At 38.2% G+C, this 24,042-nt stretch overlaps 1 protein-coding gene across 1 annotated transcript in view; it reads right to left on the reverse strand.

Moving 5' to 3' along the window:
* cachd1 (cache domain containing 1) overlaps nt 1–24,042 on the reverse strand; it is a gene marked incomplete at its 5' end in the record, with an annotated part of 86,791 nt that overhangs the window by 51,400 nt on the left and 11,349 nt on the right. The window contains one exon of the mRNA XM_079245309.1: nt 217–279. Within this exon, the coding sequence (XP_079101435.1) occupies nt 217–279 (63 nt within the window). The remainder of the gene's footprint in view (nt 1–216; nt 280–24,042) is intronic.

Below are 24,042 nucleotides of genomic sequence, written 5' to 3' on the forward strand. Positions count from 1 at the left end.
TTGTGTGCAGAAGCAGAGGACAAGTGGAAAAGAGACAGAACTTCAAAGCCAATGAGATGGCAGCCATAGAATTGTAATACCCCCTGGTGTATGTGTTCAGTGCTGCTGGATGGAACAGCGCACACGACCGCAGACAGACATCATCCAAGACACATGCAGGCACCAACAGGTAAGAGCATGCACACACAGTGGACAGCCGAGGCTTTTATTACTCACCTGCTGCACTTCTGTCTCCCCGTTTGATGTCTTCTCCGTGTACACGAATGAGTTAAAAATCCTCTGTGGAGAAAAAGAGGAAGAAAGGACACGGAGGTCAGATTAGCGAAGAAGGCTGAAGAGTTAGATTCAACTGAAAACAGTAACCCGAAGATGGGCCTGAAGGTGGAATATGAACATGCACACAAACTGTCATCTTGTTGAAAATTGGAGTTTTGTTGACGGAGGTTTGCAAAGGGATGCAATTATTGCCACACAGCTACTAAAAGTTTAATGTTTTACATCTAAAAACATATTAATGCAGAGACTGTTTATGATCACATTTGTAGAGGAATCCAGTATTTGCATTTAGTTACAACCAAAAACAATACTTGTTATAAGATTAAATATTGCATTAGACATAAAAAAAACATTATCTATTTATTAAAACTGAAAAAAAAGTATTCTAGATTTCCACATTATCATCATGTATATAATTAAAACTTCCACAATTTGTCCAATCATTCGTATTTCTCATTGCCTTTTAGGCAACAATGCAAAAAGGCTCCATAAAACTCAGCCAGTCCTAAACATCAGACATCAGTAGTACAAATATACTCTAAACCCAATGAGACAGCAGTCAATTTGCTTTCATAAATCTGAATAACAATATTAAAGACCAAGACATTAACATATTTTCCTAAGTTGCATTGACAAGTATGACACACACTATACATGACAGGTAAAGGGGGCAAAATTTCCAACATGACCTATCTGTCATGTTGAAAACTGTGTGAGTGCATCTCTAATTCAAGACGCACAAACTCAGTTTTCATTATGGAATAGCCAGTGTGCAGAAATGTAATGGGAAAAGCTGCAAACACTGGAATCCACTCCATGAAAAGTAACTTCATCACAGTACATCCATGGTCCGTAAGAGTTGTAATCAGCAGCAATAACTTTAGCCAAATGTGGCCTGAATGCTCGGGTCTGCATATGATCACACCACTAAAAAATTATACTAATATCACGTTTAAAAACAGCCAGGCTCATTAATGGTCTGTAATGTTTATTGTTTTAGTATCTTGTTTGAGCTTTTTTGCATCAACAAAAGCCAGATTCCATTTCAGTGTTCTGATGCCAGCGGTGCAGAGCTGTATTGTGTACAGTGATGCCAAATGGGCAGATAAAACTGTGCCCTGAATTTGCAACTCTTCCAGAGGGGCTGCATGTCAGACTGTGATGTCAGCTGGCCAACGTTACAGTAGGCTCAGCCTGCTCTTTAAAACGAAGTCTGTCGAATCTCTGAATGAACTTGTGTTAACAAAAAAGGCAATTTCCGGGAGAAATCCCATTAAACGTGTGAATTAATTGGATCCAGCTTCATACTCTGTTCTATTATTACTAAACTATTCAGATTGTCAATGAATATGAATGGCAAAATAGTTTCAGACTCAGCCAAACAAGATCTTGTGTCGTATATCAAAATTGACAGCCTCCAAACCAAGTTCACTACAAAAAAAAAAAAAAGAACCTGAGCGATTATCTTAAATGTCAATCTTGACAACAAACCAAATACATCAGCAGTGATGGAAATCTGCTTCTAATACAAGTGCATAAGGACCCATTTCAGCACTCCAGAGAAAACAATAACCCAAACTATCTGCCAAAACCTGAAACCCACAGACTCAGAGAGCCGACCATGTCCTTTGCATCAGTTTCTTGGTAAAGAGTGGAAATATGTCACCTGAGTGAGGAACCCAGCATCACACAGAACAAGGGCTTTTTTGAGCCAGGTTCACAAGTTAATGTTACATTTCCATGTTCGCCATTCCAGCCGAAACATTTTAGTGGTCTCAGACTTGTACTAAGGAAACAAGCAAGCCGAACGATACATTGAGTCATGGAGTAAATGATGCTGGAGTGACCTCAGTGCTCAGAAAGCCTCTAAGCTGCTTGAATATTCACCTGCTATGACACACAAACACAGGCTGAAAAACACACATTTATTCAGCGGGTCTTTCGAGCCCCATCACCTACACAGTCTCTCTTTGGCGTCGTTATGTGCAGACAGACACACACACACACACACACACACACACACACAGTTGCAGACTTTTCAAACACAGGTTTCCAGTGCAATGTGACGGATACAAACAGAGTAAAACTAATGTTTGCGTTGTGGCAGCAGGTAGGCAGGTGTTTCACTGTAAGCTCCCCCATCACACTCAAAGCCTTAAATTGCCCGGTTTCTCTACTCCAACATTTCCTGCCGTTTGTCTACACCTTTTGTTAACCACATTCCAGAGGCCACCTATATCCCAGAAAGCTGCAGATATATACACCTAGCCTGGTAGTCACTTAATATAGACTTACTGCCTGCCACAGCCATACATGCACACACAAACAGATTTTGTGATAACACAAAATGGTCTCCAAAACACAGTCTGATTTTATTGAAATTAGGCGCTTAATGTGTCTAAATTAATCAGGTAATCTATATAATTTCCCTGAAAAAGACTAGTTTTGTTTGGCTGTTTGCCATTTTTCAAAAAAGATGATTGTGAAGGACAGCACAAATCCAAATATGAACATTTTCTGTGGATCAATAATCTGATTACTCAACTAGTCATTGCAGCCTTTAATTAAAAAACATCTTGTCAGAATAAACTTTGGAAACAATGCATTTTCAGGCCGCTACAAACACAAATGGATGCAACTGTTTGCTGAAATCTCTTTACAATCCCCACATCTTGATCATAATTAGATTGAGTATGAAATGAAATTTCTGAAAATTCTGTTATGTCTGTTATGTCTAATGTGGTCGATAAACAAAGGCTGGCATAAACATTAACACTCAAACATTGACTAAACAAAGTGCTCAGATTTAATCCAGATCGTCCACATTTAGTCACAGTCATCGTTATCGCGGACGTCTGGTTTGTGAATATTCATAACTTTCTAGCCAACGTGCTGTACAAACAGTTTTATTGTGTTATCATTACACTCGCATACACAAACATGCACAGCTGGATATTCCACTACAGAGTTATTTGCAAAGTACAAAACCAAACCTAGACAGTCTACAGTTCCCCACCCTTCTTAGTGGAAAAAAAAAAAGGAGGTCCAAGATGTGAAGCTGTCAAATAAACACGAACAAGGAGACACAAACAGAGCTGCCACCACTTAGCAGGAATCATGTGCTTCTACAAGTTAGGACCACACAAACAAAGTAAAAGAAAAATTAGGGAGAAAGAGTTACTGGAAAGGAGAGCTATATTTTTCCATTGAGCCAGCGATCCTGAAAATTTGGGAAGAAAACCTCCTGAACAGTGAGGAAAAACTCCTGATGCTGATTAGCTACAGGTTAGCTGTCTATCCCCCCGTGCCTTGAGTGTTTGTTGTTGGAGCTGCTTTGCGGTTTTCACAGCTATGGAGCAGTCAGGGAGGAATGCTCAGCTCTGAAACCGGAGAGGCCTGAGGCTGCTTGGGCCACCGTGGGCCTATGGCCTCCTATGACCCATAATCAAACACTCATACATGCATGGGCACACCCTCCGAAACTATACAATATCAGAGCATATTCAGACTTCTCTACACAAGCTCGCTGCTGACCGCTTTCAAGTAACAGAAAACATAACTATTATGGAAAAAAGCTGATCTGAAAATGCTCTAATTATGTCAACCAGAGGTTAAGACAAAGTTGTTGTTTTTTCACTATTCTCATATACTTAAATGTATATGATTTGGGCTGTGACAATATGCTTTCATCCCGATTGGATTTGATTACAATTTTTTTCAGTGCCGATTCAATTTAAATTACGATTCTCACGACTCTTCGATATTGCTGATTTTAGTAAACTAAAACCAAACAAACAAAAAAAAAAAAAAAGTACAAAACTTGTTTTGTACATTTTATTATTCTTCGTTATTTTTCTTCATTTCAATTAGGAAAAAACCAACACAGTTGCCAGACCATCATTCTGCTCCTATAATGCCCGAGAAGACAAGTACAGAGATTAATAAAAATAAATAAATAAAAACAATAAAAGACAAAACAAATTTATAATGGATTGTTTTTATCATGGATTATTTTTTATTTTTTTGAAAAATAAATTTTTTAAATAAAAGCAAAAAAGAATTTTTTTTTATAATGGATTACTTTTATTTATTTGAGAAAAAAACATCTTTTTAAACAAAAGGATTGATTTTAAAATTGAGGGGGAAAAAATCCCAATTTTCGATTTTTTTTTATTCGATTTCCCAACCCTATATATGATTATCGTAATATCTATTTGTATGGGCATGTGTAAAAACTGAACGACAGCTTTATCAAAATTATTCATTCCCCAAACAAAAAATATCAAAAGACATCATTTGCAATCCCCAATGGTAAGATCATCATAACCCACAGACTGTATATAAAAGATGGACGGAGCCTGCGTGACGCTGTCTGTAGGTTTCTAGAGAGCTATATTGAAGCTCACTGGGCGGTTCCCACAATCGCCACCTTGGCAGCGTCCCACGTAGCATCTCTCCTAGAAAATTCAAAAATGGGCAAAGAGGTAGACCCAACCCATAGTGGATGGGGGAGGCGGTGATCACTTTTAATCACCGGAGGTCGCCTCTTGTCATAACACCATCATTCAAAACAAGCCATACAGTCTCCTTCTAAAGAAGACTTCATCTTTTGTTTAACAAACACAATGAAGTAGGCAGATTTCCCTGTGCTTAGTGACAAAACCATGTCAATCTGTGTGTTATATGTGGAAACGATCACATTTTCTTACAGCACAGCTGCAAGACCAAAGCATTTTATACAGGAGCTTGTTGAGGCAAAACCTGCACACAAAACAGAAAATCTCTTCTGAAATATCCGAACTTTGTTTGGTCTCTAATGCCAAGTTAATAGGAGCAAAACACAAAAAGCACACTTACAAAGCTTCTGAATCTTAAATGGGCAGCTTTCTGACAACTAAGCTCCCCAAAAAATGCATTCAAACACTGATCACAGAGGACCAGCCTTTGTCTCATTAGGCTGGTTTTTCAATCCACCCACCTTGGGGTTAATCCTGACCACAGCTGAGTAGTTTGCAGGAATGCCTAAACCTCAGGGGCAGCTGAAACTGTGAGCTATAAAACAAAACTAAAAAATCTGAAGCTTCCAAATACTCCAATACTTTCCTGAGACATGAATGTGCTGGAAGTTGCTACACTCAAAGAATTGCTTCCTCATAATCATTTAAGCTATTTTTTTTTAGCATTTCAACAAAAAAGGATGTAATTACAGTGTTTAAGGAGAGGAGGAATAATGTGAGCTTCACTGCATTCCATTGCATTATTCTGTTGAGTTGCTACCAAAGCAAAAAAAACAGCATCTCCCTTTTTTATGCACCTATTTTTTCCTCTTTGCACCCTGTTACAGCAGTTTATATCAACAGAGAAGATGCTCCATATGTAAACAGCATCCGTATAATTGGTTGTGCCACTTTTTCTGTCAGGCACTCTTGGGATGCCCTAAGCTACGCGAAGAGGCTCCTCTCCTTTTAAGTTACTCTTTTGTTCTCAGTGGAAAAGTGAACAAAATCCAAACAGATGAGCGATAATAGCAGACACAGTGGAAAAGAGATAGTGGAAAGATGGAGAAAAAGAAGAGAATAAATAAAGGTGAACAGACTGTAGGAGAAGGAAGATGGGATTGCAGCAGGTTGACGCTGGGTTGAGTTAGACCTGTACCTATTAGCGATTCACCCATCTTCAAAGGCCAGAGTGGAGCAGCGGTGAGCCAAGCTAATTTGGACTGGACGGAAGAGCCAACACACACACACACCCACACCCACACACCTAGCCAAGAACACACATGCTAATCCTGTCTTTAGGGATTCAGTGGTCCAAGGTTGATCTGTGAACACACTGGAGGGCAAAAATAGAAGCATCTCTTGGGTGGAGCCAAAATCAAACACACAAGTACTGGGGCTATGCAAATGTACATAACTAATGCACATGTGTAGTTCAGTGACTGCTTACCTCATTACAAGAGGGGTTTACGAATGTGAAGGTCACACACACATTTCACATCCTCACATTCGGATGGTGTGTAGATGTTGTGGAGCCGTAGGGCCTGAGAGATTGGTTTCCGCAAAACTGACAGATAAAAGCCTGAAGCCCAAGGGACAGCAACTGCTGCTTCCTCCATGCTGCTGGTGTACAGCTCGGCCCCTCTCCTTCCTCTAGCGCCCCCCCCGGCTTGTCCTCCCTCCCTACCTGCCCCCAGCCAACTATCTGCTCATTGCACTACAAAGGACTGGAAGCCAGGGATGCAGCATTAGAGCTTCACCTCTGATGTGCATGCTGCCCCCACCTCACACACTTTTATTCGAAGATTCTTGCCACATCTTTATCCCCTATCTCCGCCTCCTAGATTTTTTTTTTATTTATATAAATATATACATACATTTTTAGCGCTACAAAGCAGTCAAGAAACAGGGACCTGGGAGAGGAACAGCAACGGGGTGTTTGTGTGTCATTTTGCAACACAACAAAAAAAAGAAGGCTGAAATAATTGCACCTGTGTTTTAAAGCTCTATGACACACAGCACAGAGCAACGGAAAGGAAAAACAACTGTATTCATTAATTTTTCTGTGGGGATGAACCTGCTGTGCTAAACTAGAAGAAAAAGAATCATTTTAACAGGTTAACTCAATTTGTTTCCTATCAATGATAACTTTTTTGTAACACACCCACAACTCACAAGGCTCAGGAGGGCAAATAAAATAGTTTGTAACTCCTTTTAATGAGAAAAACATACAGATGGGATGACTTGTACAGCATGAGTTCACTTATTTCCCAAAGGAAACTGATTCAACTAGACTCTGATGCGAGTAGTGAAATGTCTCAAAGCTACAAAGTTAACTCATTGTTATTGCCGACAGCCTGATGCATCATGGAGCATTTTGGCTCATCTGTCGGGTCTGTGGAATGTAGGAATTGCATCTCTTTTTGTTTCCAAGCTCTGAGTTTGAGAATTTGGTGTGAAACATTTACACCGAGACCTTGTCTTTCCACTGATTCCCAACCACACTGGAGCTAGGTAAAGCCCACTTCTACTGGGACAGAATCTCAACTAAAAAAATTCCTATTGCACTTTAGCTTGTTACTCTGTGCCTAATGAGAACTTTTTTCTTGTTTTCAAGGCCAAGAAAAAAAAAGACATTGTTTTTAATCACGAACATGACTGCAGACAACTTGTGGCTTGGGCTTTGTGGCAAAACTTTTTCCTCACAGAGCTCCAAGCAGTATGATGGGATTAATCAGACATTTGAGGTGGGCTTGATTAGCATTTTTGCTACCGTATGGTTGGATGGATAGTTTCAGTCAACAACTGATGTAGGTGGTGTGAAAGTACAAAAACACATGTGGCACTTTGGGATATGAATCCTGTCACGTGCACAATCCTGTCCTGCAAAGGACAAAGTTTCTCATTCAATTTTAAATAACCTGGTCAATTTTTCATTGTGTATAGAAACACAGGTGGTACCCCCCCACAAAAATCTCCTTGTCACAGACAATGCTTCTCATAGAGTATAAACTGACCAGACCAAAACTAACATTTTTCTTGTGGCTCAAAGCAAGAACAAAATTTATGTTTCTAATTGAGTATGTAACAAGTTTTAGAAGCCAGATGTTAGAAGGTATAAGTAGTTTTTTTGTTTTTGTTTGTTTTGTTTTTTAAAATTGTTTAGAGATTTAAAAACAAGCATAAATTCTTCAAAATGTATTTTAAATTAGTCTGCTTAACTTCATATGCATGGCAGATCATTTCTACACTGATTTCTAAAGCTTTAGATTCCACAGAAGGAATTACAGTTTTTTATGGTTTTAAACGTGATGCCTAAAAGAAGGGAAAAAATAAATAAAAGGGAGGAGTTGAGTAAAAAGATGTATGTGAAAGCTGGTAAAAGCAACTATAAGGGCCATAGAGGAACCAAACTCTTGCTAATTAAATGCATCTCCATTTCAACCCAGTAGAGCAGGTTGGCTAATTAAATGACTGGCTGTCAATGTCTGCCAAATGCTTGCTTCAGTATATAAGAGGGGGCAGGGGTCAATTTAATTTGCTTGAATCTAACTAACGGACAACCTGAGGCAAAAGCCCCAAAGCCCCAGCCCACACACTGTGTCGGACGGGGGGTGGGGTACGGCACACGAGATATATGTGTGTGTGTGTGTGTGTGTGTGTGTGTGTGTGTGCGTGTGTGCGCAGAGCATTTTTTTGTATTCTATCTGATGTTTATCTGCTGTTGGAAAAGTGAGAGAACAGGGTGGACTTTTTCTTCAATGTGCAGCAATGATTCTTAGCCTTTATTGTACACCTAAAAAAAAAAAAAACTACCTTAGTGGTCACAGCAATGTTGCAATGGACAAAACAGTTTCATGTGTTTTTTTTCCTCAAATCCCACGCTGCACTGGATGCTTCAAAGAAAGCCTCAGTGATTCCGCATTTATTCATGATGTGCATAGCGACTAACAACTCAATGTCAAACTGCTTGCGCTGGAGCTGATTTCAGTGAGTGGAGAAAGAAATGACGGGATCTTCTGTGAGCAGTAACAGACTTTAATCGTGACGCACCTACATGGGAGATTTGCAAGGTGATCAAAGGAGACTTTGCAGGGTGTGGTAATGCATTCACTCTGCTGTAAGAGAATCCAGCTTTGGGGACAGGAAGTGGAAACTGGGAATCTATTCAACATCTGACAAGTTTAAGGCCGCATGTGATTGCTTTTCAGTATGGAGCGAAATATAAAAAGAGCAATACACAACAACGGCTTTGAAACTTTCCCTACCAGAGTCCCTGAATTTGAAGAAAACTCTTTATGTCTGAATGGATTACCGCTAACAAAAACTGAAGGCAACAAAGTAACTGGCATTTTCTGAAGTAACACACAATGAAAATGACATGAGGGACAGTGACCACAGTCAATACTTTTTCATCTGCTGATGACCTTGTTACTTTTATCTGAGAACGATAAGAAAACAGTAGTTTGTTTCCATGAGCAAATTTTCAAAAATGTTGTTTTAAAGAAAGTATTAATTTCTAAGATAAATTATCATCTGAAACAGAGAAGACAATTTATCATCTAAACCTATTGTCTTGTACTAGAGAATTAAAAAAAAAAAAAGAAAAGAAAAGTTGTTTCTCTGTTACGTTCTCAAGAGCAGAAACTGGTATTCTCAGTTGTGGTGTCTATAATGGCTTTATTTGCTATTAATGACCAAAATGCTGAAACAAAAATCACAGAGGGCAGAAAAAAGCACAAGCTCTTAAATATCATTACTGACTGGACAGTTTTAGCCAGTGGAAATGCTCTAAAAAATATCTAAAAAATCTAAATAAGTTGAAATCTGAGATAACATGTTGTGTATTAGTTTAGATAAGCTCAAACGTCCCAATAAAAACTGTTTGAGCTCAAAGCCAACCATCTACTCTGGTAAAATATTCAGATTAAAAATCTTGAGATGTCTTTGTAAAGAAATTATGTGCATTTAAAACATATGCTTCATATTTATAACCACCTAAGAAAGTTATTGTTATGAACTTATTATTCATTCCAAATGCACTGGTGTGCAAAGAGGCCCAAGCACACAAAGTACTCTGGTGAACTGGAACTGGACTTTCTTTATCTCTCTTTGCCTCATTCTACCAGGGTCTCCTCCACTCCAATGTGGTGGGAGGGCAAAGCCTGTCAGCTACTGGGCACTGTGGTTTCTAAAATAACAAGACCCTCTTTTGTCCAGGCAGCATCAGAGCCAAGAGAGAGTCACCAGCATGCAGCCACCCCAGTACTCCCTGACGCCTCCCCAGGAGGCTCTCAGTCTCAGACTGGGATGTTTGCTCTCTCTCTCCACCAGACAGGATATAATGCTTTCCACATGTGAGAGAGAAAAAAAAAAAAACAGGGATTGGTGGGATAAGAAAAGTACAGAAAATTGGGATGGGGTCAGAAAAGAGTGGTAAAGGGAGGCTGAAGATATCAGCACTTAAAACGGGCAGAGATAGATCCATAGTAAGGTCAGCCATGTTTACTCAGTGGCATGTCTGTTATTTAGACAAAATCTGAGTATCTGATGGAACTTGGTTTTTATTTGAGGGTTGCTCATGAGAATACATGTTTATTTAGCTCTTGAAATTGTTCTATATAGTTTATTTCAGGCAGCTATGCAAAGATTACAAAGACTTTCACCCATATTTAATATGTCTAACAATACATTAGGTGGTAGAATGCACCTTAGGTTGTAGCCTTGAGAATTCACAGTAATGCCAGAAATAACATGGTTAATTAAAAAATGTTGGAATTAATCCCATGGAAGCTAAAATCAGTAGCACCACACAGATCTGTAAAAGCTCAAAGACTGTCACTTTATCAATCTTGCAGCTAAAAAGCACCAGAGAACATTCATTATACATTGTTGTAGAATTGGCATTCTGCAGTGTTTCTGTGCTATGGCGTACATCTACCAGCAGAGCAATTGGAAACAAACAGACTAATCTATTGATCAATATGTGCTTGTACAGTTCAAAGAAACGTATAAAACATGTCTAAGCAATGGCAGTATAATGAAGTGGATTAAAGCTGATGTGATGCATCAAATCGGTTTGGCATATTACAGCTCCTGCTGTGTAATTCGGCAGCTATCATCAACATACAGTCTGCATGCATCCATGATGTCATAACCAAGTTCAGTAGACTCCTGATGCAGAATGAACTTACAAGACAGCTAAAAATTACACTGTGTGGCCAAATTTAGAATGGGTCAGCTTTAGGTTGCCAGTTTAATTCCTGGCCCCTCCACATTTCAAATACCCCTTGAGAAAGACACTGAGCTGCTAGTTATCACTTACAGTTGGTGAGATTTGCAAAGAAGTTCTGTGTGTTTTGATGAGTGAATAAGAAATGCACTGGAAAGCAGTTTTTGAAAGCCAGCCAAATTTAAAGGTGCATCAGGTTCACCTGCAGGACAAAGGGATGGTGATAAATCAATTAAACTGAGGCTCAGCTGCAGTCCAGATTAAAGCTTTATAAATCTAATACGAGACATCGTCTAAAGTAAGGCAATGGTTTTTATTTCATTTTTCTTTTCTTTGGACCCAAGAAACAAACATGAGTGCGTACGGCACCACATATTGTCAGCTTTGCGTAAGGGAGGAAAACTAAGGATGCTTAATAAATTCTGTCACAAAATCTCTGACAGTCACAATTCAGCAGCGGCAACATGACACACGAAAGTCTTTTGTGAATGACCATACAGGTTCTTCCTCAAATCACAAAATGTCTCCAGGAGCATATGTCAAAGTGCATGTGGTTAGAGGCATCGGGCATAAATCATCACCTTACGGATTTACCGCATAAGGACTTTAAAGTCAAGGCAACTGGGTCATTAAAACAAAGCCTTAAGCCACATACTAATCATGAGTAACTTATAAAACTTCATGAAGATAAATTCTAATACACTAAAACTGACCATTTTAGATCAAAGTTTTAAGTGCTGAATAACATCCATCCAGTATATAGCAATGAAGTTTTTTGTTTTTTAAATCAATAAACATGATTTAAAAGATTCAAATTCTACCTTTCATTGTAAGCAGTCATGTGCATTTGGTTTGTACTAGCAGTAGCGCCAGGCCTGCAGTGCATTATGGGAATAACAACTTGCTGCTAAAGTGGAGCCAATGTGAAAACGTTCCAAAGACTGATCAAAGCTGCATACCTGAGCACCTTCATTAAGGTGATAAAATCTAGCAGTGAAAGAGGACAAAAACAAAACCTCACACATGGCAAATTGGTCCAACAATAGAATGCTCCATAATGAGAAAGTTCTGTGATTTTATAGACACTTTGAATGTTTCTCTGTATCAAAAAGCCCATAAATGCTGGTGTTCGTGTTCAAATAACATGACGCAGCCTGAAATGAATGTAGTTGAACCAGTATTCACTGTGCAGCCACGAACCATGAGCCATCAATGATTTGCATATTTAGTAAATAAACACAAACAAGCTAATCAGCTGTTTACTCAAATGAATGAGAAAGTTTAAAGTAACAATAATAAAACTGGAATAGAGAGGGTGGGAGAAGCTGAATCTAACAAGCATGGGTCAAATCAAGTTTTACTTCAACTCTTTTATATGTGATATTACAAAATAAAAATAAATAAACTTTGGGGTTGGATGTCTTATAAAAAGTTGCTCCAAATGAAAAAACTAATCCGCTGAAGTTCCCCAACACTTAACCTCTGCAGTGGGCTTCTCCCACCTTAAGTAGATTGCCAACAGCCTCTGGCACCACACATCCCAGTCACACGCCAGTGCTCCACCCTGGCAGGAGCAAAAAACTTAAACTGAACTTGGAAATATCAAAGGTACCAGATTGTTTGAAAGTAGTGAGACTCTTATATTGTAACGACGTCTCAGAAAAGGTAGAGAGAAACAGACAGACCAATAAAATCTCAAACCTCGCTTCCTGCCAAGAGAGCTCTCATCTCGACCAAGTGAAAAGACTCTCGGATGGGGCGCCTGCTCTGTCTGCACAAATATCCTGAATTATCTTCACATTCCTATGATGTGGGCTCATCTCAAAGGGCTTTCACGGGTTTTTATCAGACATATGTGTATATAAAGTTTGTAAAATTTTGCAAATATGAAGAGGTTTATAAAAAAAAAAGAAAAAACAACAAATAATGTATTTAATTTTGGACCAGGACTACTAAGATACAAGCGAGTCTATTATGTTTTTTATTAATGAATAAAGCCTGGTAAGTGGATGGTTTGAAAGTTGGCCCTCACACTGTGAGTCAAGGTTGTGAAGACCGATAAAAAAAACTACATAAAGGGTAGGACTTTAATATTTCCTGTAGAAGGTGAATATGAGGGGGGTGGCCAAAAGAAAGTATGCAGTCAGAGCAACAGAACGGAGAGATGGAAAAGATATAAAAGAAGAGCAAAAAAACGAGAGAAGAAAAAAATTCTGGGGTGGTCTCCTTCTCAGGTTTCTGACGAGATGTGAGATCATGTCTGGCCACTGTTATAAGGTCTCTATATAGACAGGGAGCTTTGTTCTAGCTCATGTACTCTTAGGGCAGTTACATGCACTGATTAATAGAGGCAGGGGTCACTCTGCAGAGAGGATTAAGCTAAATATGATACTGCTGTTGACTTTGCAAAGCTAAACTAGTGCAGCACTGTCCAGAAGGACCGTTACTGACCTTTTACTGACCCATGAGAAACAAGTGTCCTACAAAACAACATACTTTAATTCAAACCTCGCCAAAAAAAAAAAAAAAAAGAGACTGGAAATGCTGCGATGCCCGAGAAATGTATGTACATGAAAACGTAGATTGTTCATTTTTGAAATTAACAAGAATTAATTGGTAAAAGTGTGACAAGACACAGATACACACAGATGCTCTTTCGTGTTCAATGTTTGAGATATCAAGTCAGCAACATGAAATTAATTTACTCAAATAATGCTTTATTTCTAAAGGGGAAAAATGTTTTACAAAAAAAAATCCCCAAACAATGCTGGATACCCCTCAATTCATAACAAAAATTAGGCCAAATCAGGACGAAGTGTGACGCACAACTGGTATCCAGGGAACTTGGTGCGGATGCAAATATTTATGGAATTTTAAAATTAATACCCAGCAGCCAGAAGCACTGCAGGCACTGCCTTTCCATTTCTGTTTCCCCACATTTTACCATCTGAGAACATCACTGACTGGCCAAGAAAATGATCTGTCACAATTATTTCTAAGTCATCAGGATATATGATGACAGAATAGCAGGTTATTTATTAACAGATCGCTCTGACATAAACCAAGAGGAATGATGGGAAACGTGACAGTTCTCTGTTTAGCCAACTTAAAATGAGAGTGTGTCAGCGTCAGTGTAGAACATTAAAAGTGATTTATAGACAAAAATGTTGTATAAGTTGATATATTAGGTTTCATATATTTCAAAAAGGACAAAATCAGATATTTGTCCATCAGTCCTGCTGCACTATGACATTATTATGGTTGTCCAGATGAAAACAAACTAAACCATTTTGGAACTAGATGGCATGAAATGTATTTATTATTTCTTAACCAAACATGGTGTGTTATTCTGTAAGACCTGCAGGAAGGTTGGGCCATCAAACCCTGCCCACATGTAAGTCATTTATCGTGTTTCTTTTCCAAGCTATTCCAACTACAATCTAACTCTACCAACTTACCCCAATCCTGACCAGTCAAAGCTGCTAGATGAAACAAACGGAGGCACAGCCAGACATACAAGCTAGAGACATTTAGTCTTCAAAATGCATGAGGATTCAGGCACAGCTACCACCGATGTTGATAACAACTGTCTCAAGGGCATAAAATACAAGACATGGAGAGGAAGAGAAGCTGCACATCCTAATGAGATAATCAATATATCTTCATGTAGTTGTTTTCTACTGAATAGTAATTTATAATATTTGTTATTTGAATTTGTCATGATGAAAATAGCAGTTTTGTAGCTGCTTAACACATACCAGTCTTAAAGTATATCAAGTAAATCTCCAGTCATGCAGGTAGTTTTGATCCGTTTGATCAAACTTAAGATATAGGAGATTCCAGGCAGGGAATTTGGTTTCAGCCTGCTAAAACACCCAAAACAGTTGTATAAATCCTGACAATTATCCAGACAGCTTGTCATTCAGTTTCCAGACAGTTTCTTCTAAAGCTTTAACGTGGTCAATGTAAAAGCAGAATGCACATTCCCGTAGATGCATCTAAGGATGGTGTCATGTGTGAACGACATGTTGCAAAAGAAAGTTCAAAATAAATCAATGTGGATATGAAGTTTAATTACGTAGTTGGTTAATGCACGTCATAGCGCGATACTGACTGCACAGTATTAGTCTTTCTGACATGATGATTAACTGGATGCAGAATTTGTGTTGGCTACTCGGCGTGCAGCGAGAGGCAGCCTGGGAGCTGTGGTGAGGAAGGAAAACATCGGCCCATCCTTGGCAAAATTACAAACATACACATATAAGCGGATTTATGCACATTCATGTACAAACATGGAAAGATGGAACAAATAACACAGCTTGAGAAATCACACACTGGCAAGCTTTTTCGGACTTTGAAAGCGCTGCTAGTGCATGCTTGTAAATGAAAATGTATTCACTTCTATGGTCCGTATTGCTTTGCAGCAAAAAAAGCATGACACCAACGCAAAGTTGAACATCTGTTTGATGAAAAAAAAATAAGCCAAAGAGCAAACCTACAATCAATTATAAGGATGAAAGACATAAAAAGATTGAAAAACAAGGTGGAAAATGAGAAAAATTAAAAAATCTAAAAAGATTCTGTAATTCATGACCAAACTTTTTCAGGCAGTGACCCAACAGTCTGAGAAAAATCCTGAGAACGACTGTCTGGGGCTGTCAGTCTCTGGAGACATCAAAGGAATGGAAAGAAAATGATGAAGAGAAAAGAAATGCAAACAAAAGATTGGAAATGAACACCTGTTGGTTTTGGATCAGCTAAAGCACAGTCAATATTCCCATAACTACCATGCAGAGCTTTAACTGGAAACACAGTCCACAGTGAGTGTGTAGAACTCTTCCATATAAAACCCTACAATATGTTTACATTTTTTTCCTCCATTTTTATTTGATTATAGGATGTGACAAAACATTTCCAATGTCATTTACCACACACTTTAATATATATATATATATATATATATATATATATATATATATATATATATATATATATATATATATAGTTCTCTGTACAACGACATAGCCATACCTTCCCTCGTCACTGTGTTGATGCATGTTCACCGTCATCGTTGCTTTTACTAGTACATTCATTCAGTAAGTTTACATGCTTCGTTGAGTCGACTTTGATCGGACCATTTCATTAGTCATGAATCTTTGTGTCAGTTTTCCTTCCTGTACATCGATGCTGAGTTACTGACTACAACCTATGCTGCTACGTTATGAACCGAATAGGAAACACATTCTGCAGCCTCGAGCTTTCTCTGTGGTAGATCCTTGTACATGTCATTACAGTTGAGCTCACTGCACAAATATTTAAGTCACCTGAATGGTAGGTTTGTCACACAGAATTCCAGCTTGGAAATTTGTGTTTTTTTCAAGGGAAACAACAACAATTGTATAGTGACACATACTTTGAATGGGCTGCTTCTTAGTTACTTTTTCTGACATTTCTGACAAATGACACAAATATATAAATAGGTGGGGGGTTTTTTTATTGGGAATTTTACTTTTGCTATATTGTTTTTTGGTTTTTTTTTTTTTGCTTCTTCTTTTCTTGTTCATTTGTTTTTCCAAAAATAATGCAAAATTATGTTTATATTCCAGCATTTTCTAATAAAATGCGATGCTGGCCCTGCTGAAATAAAATTCTATGAAACTTATAAGCAGAAATGAAAACACAAAAGAACATTGGCAGGAGTATCTGGGACCAAGACGAAGAAAAACTTAGCTGCTTCTACATTTCTGTGTTTGACTAGACATGAACACTTCCTTGCTTTTGGCTATACCACAAATATACAGAATTCCCAGCTCACTGTTAGTTAGAATTTGAAGAATCATGACATGCAAAGGTCAGGTTGAATCTCTGGGGGTCTGTGCAGCTTTGAGCCACAACATGACAGTCAGAAAAGACTTAAAATCCTCTTATGCTCAATCACACACCTCATCAAATACTTCAGAATTTAATGCAAAGCACACAGTATAGTAAAGAGCCCCATACTACAAAGGGCTTTAAGTATAAATTCACATGCACAAAAATAGCTCAGGCAGACTTAAAAATTCTATTTAAAAAAATATACATTTTTCATTTATACTTTGGTAAACTAAATACACACACTGCCATACACACTCATAGGGACTGTTTCATGAACAGCACAACTGTGAGGGATGTCAGTCGAATATGCATCAAATTTTTCCCCCTTTCCTGTGCTGTCTAAACACTGGAATCCTTTCCTATTCAGATTCATGAGTAGATTGCTGCTGTGTGCAGAATCTCAAGCAAGTTCGTTTTTAAAAGAGAGAAAGACAGTTCCCCAAGGACATTCATAAGTTTTTGGTATGTAAATGATGAAGAGCTTTGCTGTCACCAGTGTGAGGAGAGGGGAAGCCGTGCTTTTCTGATGATGTGTGCTGAAGACGTATGACAGCTCATCTCAAAGAAGAGTCTCCCATTTGGCATTCCTGTTGCAGCAGTCGGTCAATCAAACCGCCAAACTTGGCACCTCATTTAACACCAACACAAAACCCCTATTCTAATGGTGGTGTGCAGGAAAGTACGTTATGCTACAGACTCATTTTTATTATTGGATTCCAGTTGGGTTTTGTGCTATTAAATCCACTCGATTGTTCAGCTAAAGTCTTAGCCGTAACACAGAACATGGTGAGTCATTTGGGTGGGTTTGCTTCATTACAACTGTTACAAGGTCACTAGGTAACTGCATGGCACAAACACTCAAAATAAACAATCTTTAGTTTTGCCTACTCAATATTTCAACGCATCTGCTCAAATAGGGATGATTGTGTATTCAATGATGACTTAAGCAAAACTAACATTTCTTCCTGCACTTCTTGGCTGAAATTGTAAAGCTGACATTATATTTTAATATTAAATGAATAAAGTTCAGAACAAATAGATGTTGCATATAGCTAAATTTGTTGGCCAAAGCGTCAACACATCCTGTAGTGACAAAACATTCTTTATACTCCACTATCATTAACCTATGGATAAACAAGTCCATAAACCATAAACACAGAGATAGAAGTTTTCTCTGTGCGACTGCAGTTTTGCACCTGCTGCAGTGATAAAAAGGTGATTCTACCCAAGCTGACGGGGTTACTCTCTGTGCTGGAAAGCATGGAAGAATCACGCTGAGCAGAAATGAACTGCAGGGTTTTGTATCATCGTGAAAATGAAAATTGTCATTTATGACAGTTATGCAAAACTCCTTTTATTCCAGTCAAAGCAACCCTATTGTCTGACATTCAATCAAGCCGAGGCACAATAAAACATGCCCCCTTTAAGAACTGATTCTTTTCCTAAATTTAACATAAAATAATAATTTCAAATAGACATCTTCCACATCCAGTAAAACCAACATCACAAAAGATGATGGGATTAAAAATGAACAAACTACTGAATGTGCATGAAATGGCAAAAGGACACAAAAGAAGCAAGACAGAGCAAATTGTCACAGGTTACCGTTCCCACAGAGCTCAGTATCAGTTTAATAGACCTGTCACACAGAGACACAGTAACACAGACAGATTAACGCTTCTGGAAGAGGTAAGAGATCTGGCTCTGCCTTAGTGATGGGAAGTAGTAAAAAAAAAAAGGCCTCTTTAAGCTTCTTTTACACAACAAGCGAGAGCTCTTCTGACAATTAGTCTGGAGTTTTACATTCAGCTGATTTTTGTTTTAACCATGTCAAATAAGTTTCTCTTTTTTACTCTCTTCCTCTTGCATGAGGTTTATATGGTGAATAATACTTGGTGCATTTCTATGATTCTAATTAAAGCTGGGGTAGGTAATGTTGGGGAGCTAGCAAAGATCTGAAAGTGGCCCCCTGTCTTGGCTCCTCCCCCTCTGGTTTTGCTCCTTGCGTGATCCAAGGCTTTTTTCTTACCTCCTCCAAGGAGGTTATGTTTTTACCGTCGTTTATCTGTTTGTGTTTAAGATAACTCAAAAAGTTATGGACAGATTTTAATTAAATTTTCAAGAGTTGTAGGAAATGTAAAAAGGAGGAACAGATTTAACTTTGGTGATGATCCAGATCACCGTTTGGATCCAGGAATGTTTTAAAGGTTGTGGCAGAGATTTGTGCTCTCCCAGTGATTTTCTAGTCCGCAGCTTTTTCCACAAATAATTTTCTATTTCTCGGTTGTTTAACGGGAGGAGGCAAATAAACTGAGCTGGGTCGGGGAAATCCTTCCTGCATTTTCTGAGATATGAAGAAGCTTACAAAATATAAGAAATGAACAACTTCGATTCGGCACAAACATTTTGATTGGTCAGAGTTTTTACAGATTTACAGTAAACTGAGGGGGCTAACTATATTTCTTATTGTTCATGATTACAAAATGTATAGACTACTATCAGGATGAGGAACCACTTCACTCGGAGTTTAAAAAAGAAAAATGTCTCTGAACAAGAATACCTAACCCAGCTTTAATCTAATCATTTCTTAAACTTCTCCTGGGCCTTTCTGTCAAGTAAACCCAGAGAAAACAGAAGAAATAATCAGTGAAAATAATGTCATAACATAGGAAATATTCGCTACGTGTTACCTGCAAAATTACTTTACATATGTAAATATGTACACATTTAAAACACAGAAAAACAGTTGAATTAAGATGTTCAGAAAAAATAAGAGTGGTTTGTTTCCTGTCCTGCTGTTAAAGGAGGCCAGCAGCTGCTCCAGCTAGCTGACTGTGCCAACACCAGGCCAAGACAGACTGAGAAAAGCTGGCATAGCACCAGGCGGCCAAACCTGGCAACAAGCTGGTCTTTTAGAAAGAAACAGTCCAAGACATGTCTGTTTGGAAGGAACAGAGAAGTGCAGATGAGACTGGATGAAATGTGAATGTAGTGTTCTTGTAGCGAGTTAATGGGAGTAAAATACAAATGAATGCTAAAGCCCAGACAGACCGACTTACCTCCCAGATAGACTTAAGAAAGCTAGTTAATTAAGGATCAGGTTCAGTTTTGACACAGTTGACAACCCATCCTTGAATTTGAATTTTTTTTTCTACATTGATACAAGAGTGTCAAGTGATAAGATAGGAAACTGATAAAGATTAACACAAGATATGTAGGGAAGCCAATAAAGTGGTTCCTTCAAGGAAACTAGAACTGTCCTCCCTCTAAAATCTTATCAGTGCTTTTCATTCATTTTTTGGTCATTTCTATTTATTAGGGGTGGGGAATCCAATTGAGAAAAAAAAAAAATCTAGATTTTTTTTGCTTCATAATTTAAAAATCCATATCTTTGTTTAAAAAATCTTTTTTTTTTCCCAAATAAATAAAAATAATTGTTTTGAATAACTAAATAATTTTTTTGGTCATATTTATTGTTTTTATTTATCTTTTTTTTAACTTGTCTTCTTGGGCATTATAGCAGCAGAATGATGGTGGTAGTGATGAATGATGTGTTGTTTTTTTCCTCATTGAAATGAAGAAAAATGATGAGAAAAATTTAATTTTGTACTTGTCAAAATTTAAATTGAATCGGCCCTAATAATTTCTCAGTTCCTTTGTAGCTTATAGAACAAATGAAGTCACTTGGGAAATTAGCCCCCTTTGTTACCTAAGTGTGATGATTATGAATTTAAAAAAAAAATCTGTTGTGAATCGAATTGTCACCCCAAAAATTGGAATCGAACTGAATCAGATTTACATTCCAACTATTTAGGTTTGGAATACCCTTCTGGCCAGAGTTAACCTCTACACTGTACATAAACACATAAACTTGAGCTTTTAAATAAAATAGCCCATCCGCCACCCCCATTTGCTAGTGGTGGCGATACATTAATAACGGCCGAAGAAGACGAAACACACAAAGAAAAAGAAAACTTGCTTATCTGTTGGATCAGTTGCCGTCACATCAGAACATAACATGAACCTGCAATAGATCCTAGCATGCTTGGGCTGACCATATTTTTAGAAATAAGTGTTTTTCCATATCTGACTGAACCAGTTCCCAGAACTGACCATCCTCCCACATGCGAGTTTAGGTTGTGTATACCGCATCACTTCACTTGAAGTTAACCGAGACCCATATTCATCGGTGGACCAATCACCTGTTCGTTCTACTTTAGAACTCCAACTAAATCACAAATTAATAAATTCTGCTGAATTCAAAATGGTCACTACATAGCAAGAACAATACTGTATTGTATGCAAGTCATCTCTCATCCAGTGAGACCTAAAGGCCTGGAAACCACTTTGAATGAAGAACCATTATACTGACATGGCTGGTTTACCACAAATGGATATTATGTGTAAATACATACAGTGTACTGTTGGCATGCCAGCAGCTGACATTGTTCCACTGTTCCATCTGAACTGGAAGACAATGATAACTAAACACAGCTGTAACCACTCTGGTGTAGTTTCATGTCTGTCTCAGTTTGTATTATGTGCGTTAGTGTGTGTGTCTGTGTGTTGGCAATAACATCAATAATGTAAACCTTGTGACTTTCCATGTTTATAAGAGTTTGGAACATTCAAAGCATCATTTTCAGTCTCACCGTGTTTCATTTCACATTCAAAGCCCCAACACTCCTCCCTGCCTCCTAATTAGCGAGCTGTATCAGGTTTTCCCCCGTGCCATTTCCTCCAGCAGAATAAAAAACACTGCATCTCTTTTCATCTTCCAACCAGCCTTGTCTTACAGAGACAGAGGCAGGGAGACCAAAGTTCATCTCATCAACTCAGGTCACTTCCTGATTCATCTTCAAAGGAGAGCAAACCAGCAGCAAACAAAAAGCACAGGACACTGTTTCACATGCCACCACCCACAGACACAATTACACCGGGAGACAGGAGAAGATGAAGATGGTGGGGAAGATCAACAACAAAAATAAATATATAAATGAAATAATAGAAAAAACAAGGAACAGTGAGGCAGACAGCACCTTGTCAGACTGTTGATGAGCCCTAAGAAACAAAGGTGGACCATCATTTTTGAAGAATTCAACCATTTTTGAGTAAGGCTGCTTGTATGTCAAAGAAACTCCAAAAATGAGGATTGTCTCCTTTTGTTATCCAGTAAAGGTTGAAAGAGGTTCAGTAAAGCTATCATGAGGTACAGGACATCTCCATCACTAAGGGAGGGAATTAATTTCACCCAAGAGCATTTGTATTATTACAATAAATAATTAAAGAAGTAAAAAAAACCTTTTATAAACAGACATAAAAAGTTGACAATGTTATAATTGCCACTTACTTGATCACCCCTGCCCTCTCTTTCTCCCTCACTAGTCAAAAATATAATTTATTTTGCAATAAAAATGGACGTATGTGTGAATGTCTGAAAGTGTTTGTAAGAGTCTTACCCACAGTGCATAAAGGTTGGCAGCACTGACAAGTATAATCCCTTTCATTTGTCTTGAGCCGCTATAAACAGAGGTGTCTTCCATAAGAAGCCAATCTGTTCTTTTCTAAGCATGTATTTGACCGATTTCAGGTAATTTGCTGCAAGGGCTGTTTGTTTGTGTGTGTGTGTGTGTGTGTGTGTGTGTGTTGTATTGATGTCTGTATCACTTCAACAAAAGTAAATTGAATAAGATAAGATTTAATTGTTCCGACTGAGGTTGCTTTGAAAAAATTAGTACAGGTATGTGTCAAATTTAGTACCACTTGCAAAAGTGACCTGCATCAGACTTGGGGGGGGGAAATGAACAGATTGGTGTTGCAATAAAAGTATCAAATATGGGATTATATATTGGGAGGAAAAAAAATTCAGATTTGAGTCATGTTTGCCTGCAGTGTGAGCACATTCAAAGACTTGGGCAAAAAAGGAGCTGGAGGTGTCCACCCTTGAGCTGTTGTTGCTGTGCGACTGGTTATTGCATAGCAAACCAGGTACCAGGGGTGCAAGGCCACAATTCCGCAATTACTAGGGGTGGGAAATTGAATTAAAAAAACCAAATATTTTTTTGCCTCATAGTTTTAAAATCTTTTTTTTTTTTTTTTTTTTTAAATTTCACCAAATGGGATTCAATTTTTTTACTTGTCTTCTTGGGCATTACAACAGCAAAATGATGGTCTGGCTACTGAGTTGTTTTCTCCTAATTGAAAATAAGAAAAACGACTAAAATCAGTTTTGTACATGTTTTTTGTTTGTTTTTGGTGTACAAAATCAGCAACATCAAAGAATCGCAAGAATCTCAATTTAAATCAAATTGGCAGCCAAAAAAATTGGAAACGAATCGGGACAAAAGCATATTGTCACAGCCTTAGCAATTGCCTTCACCAAGTAAAGTCCTCCCACTTTGGTTCCAGTTGAACTGGTGTGAAAAATGGCCAGTTTGTCTGATGTATCTGTCTTACTGTATGTCAATTAACAGTTAGTTTTGTTGTCTTCTATTGAGAAAGTATAGCATTTTTCCAGCATGACCAATTTTTATGTTAGCTATGTCATGGGTTGCCTCTGTGAGTTCTCCAACTCATTTACATTATTGAAGCTATAGTTGGTTACCAGACATAGACTGGGCTGTTTTTTGTTTTTTTTAAAAGATCAATAGCCCAGTGAGGATTTCAAGATTTTCATGATCCAAGACTTCTGTTTTTCAGCAAGCTGATACTTAAGAAGGGCTGTTAAACTAACTGAGCTGACCTCCGTGACCCTGTGACCCAAGAGTTTGAGAAGTCCTAAAATCCCCCACCAACAGACTGCTGTGACTGTGTTCAGTATGTTTGAGTCTCCACAATATGGGAGCCTGCAATTTCTTGGCTGACACTGCTGCACACAGGCTCTTCTAACTTCTCTTTTATTCCAAGCCCATGCATCTAATTTAGCATTTCTTTTGCACTCTGAACTGCTCTCTGCTGTAGTGAAGAATCCCAAAGGCCACAGTTACATGTGAACAAAGATATTCACCCCAGAGAATGCACCTATACAAACACACATACACAAAAATGCAAACAGGCATTAAAAAAAAGAAAAGGAAAAAAAACATTGAGAGAAACTAGAGACAAACTGAAAAACTGTGAAGTCTGAGTTTACTCTGAGTTTGTGTGTGCAACATTGGGCCATGA

The sequence above is a fragment of the Telmatherina bonti genome, assembly GCF_933228915.1.
Source record: "Telmatherina bonti genome assembly, chromosome: 8".
Lineage (NCBI taxonomy): Eukaryota > Metazoa > Chordata > Actinopteri > Atheriniformes > Telmatherinidae > Telmatherina > Telmatherina bonti.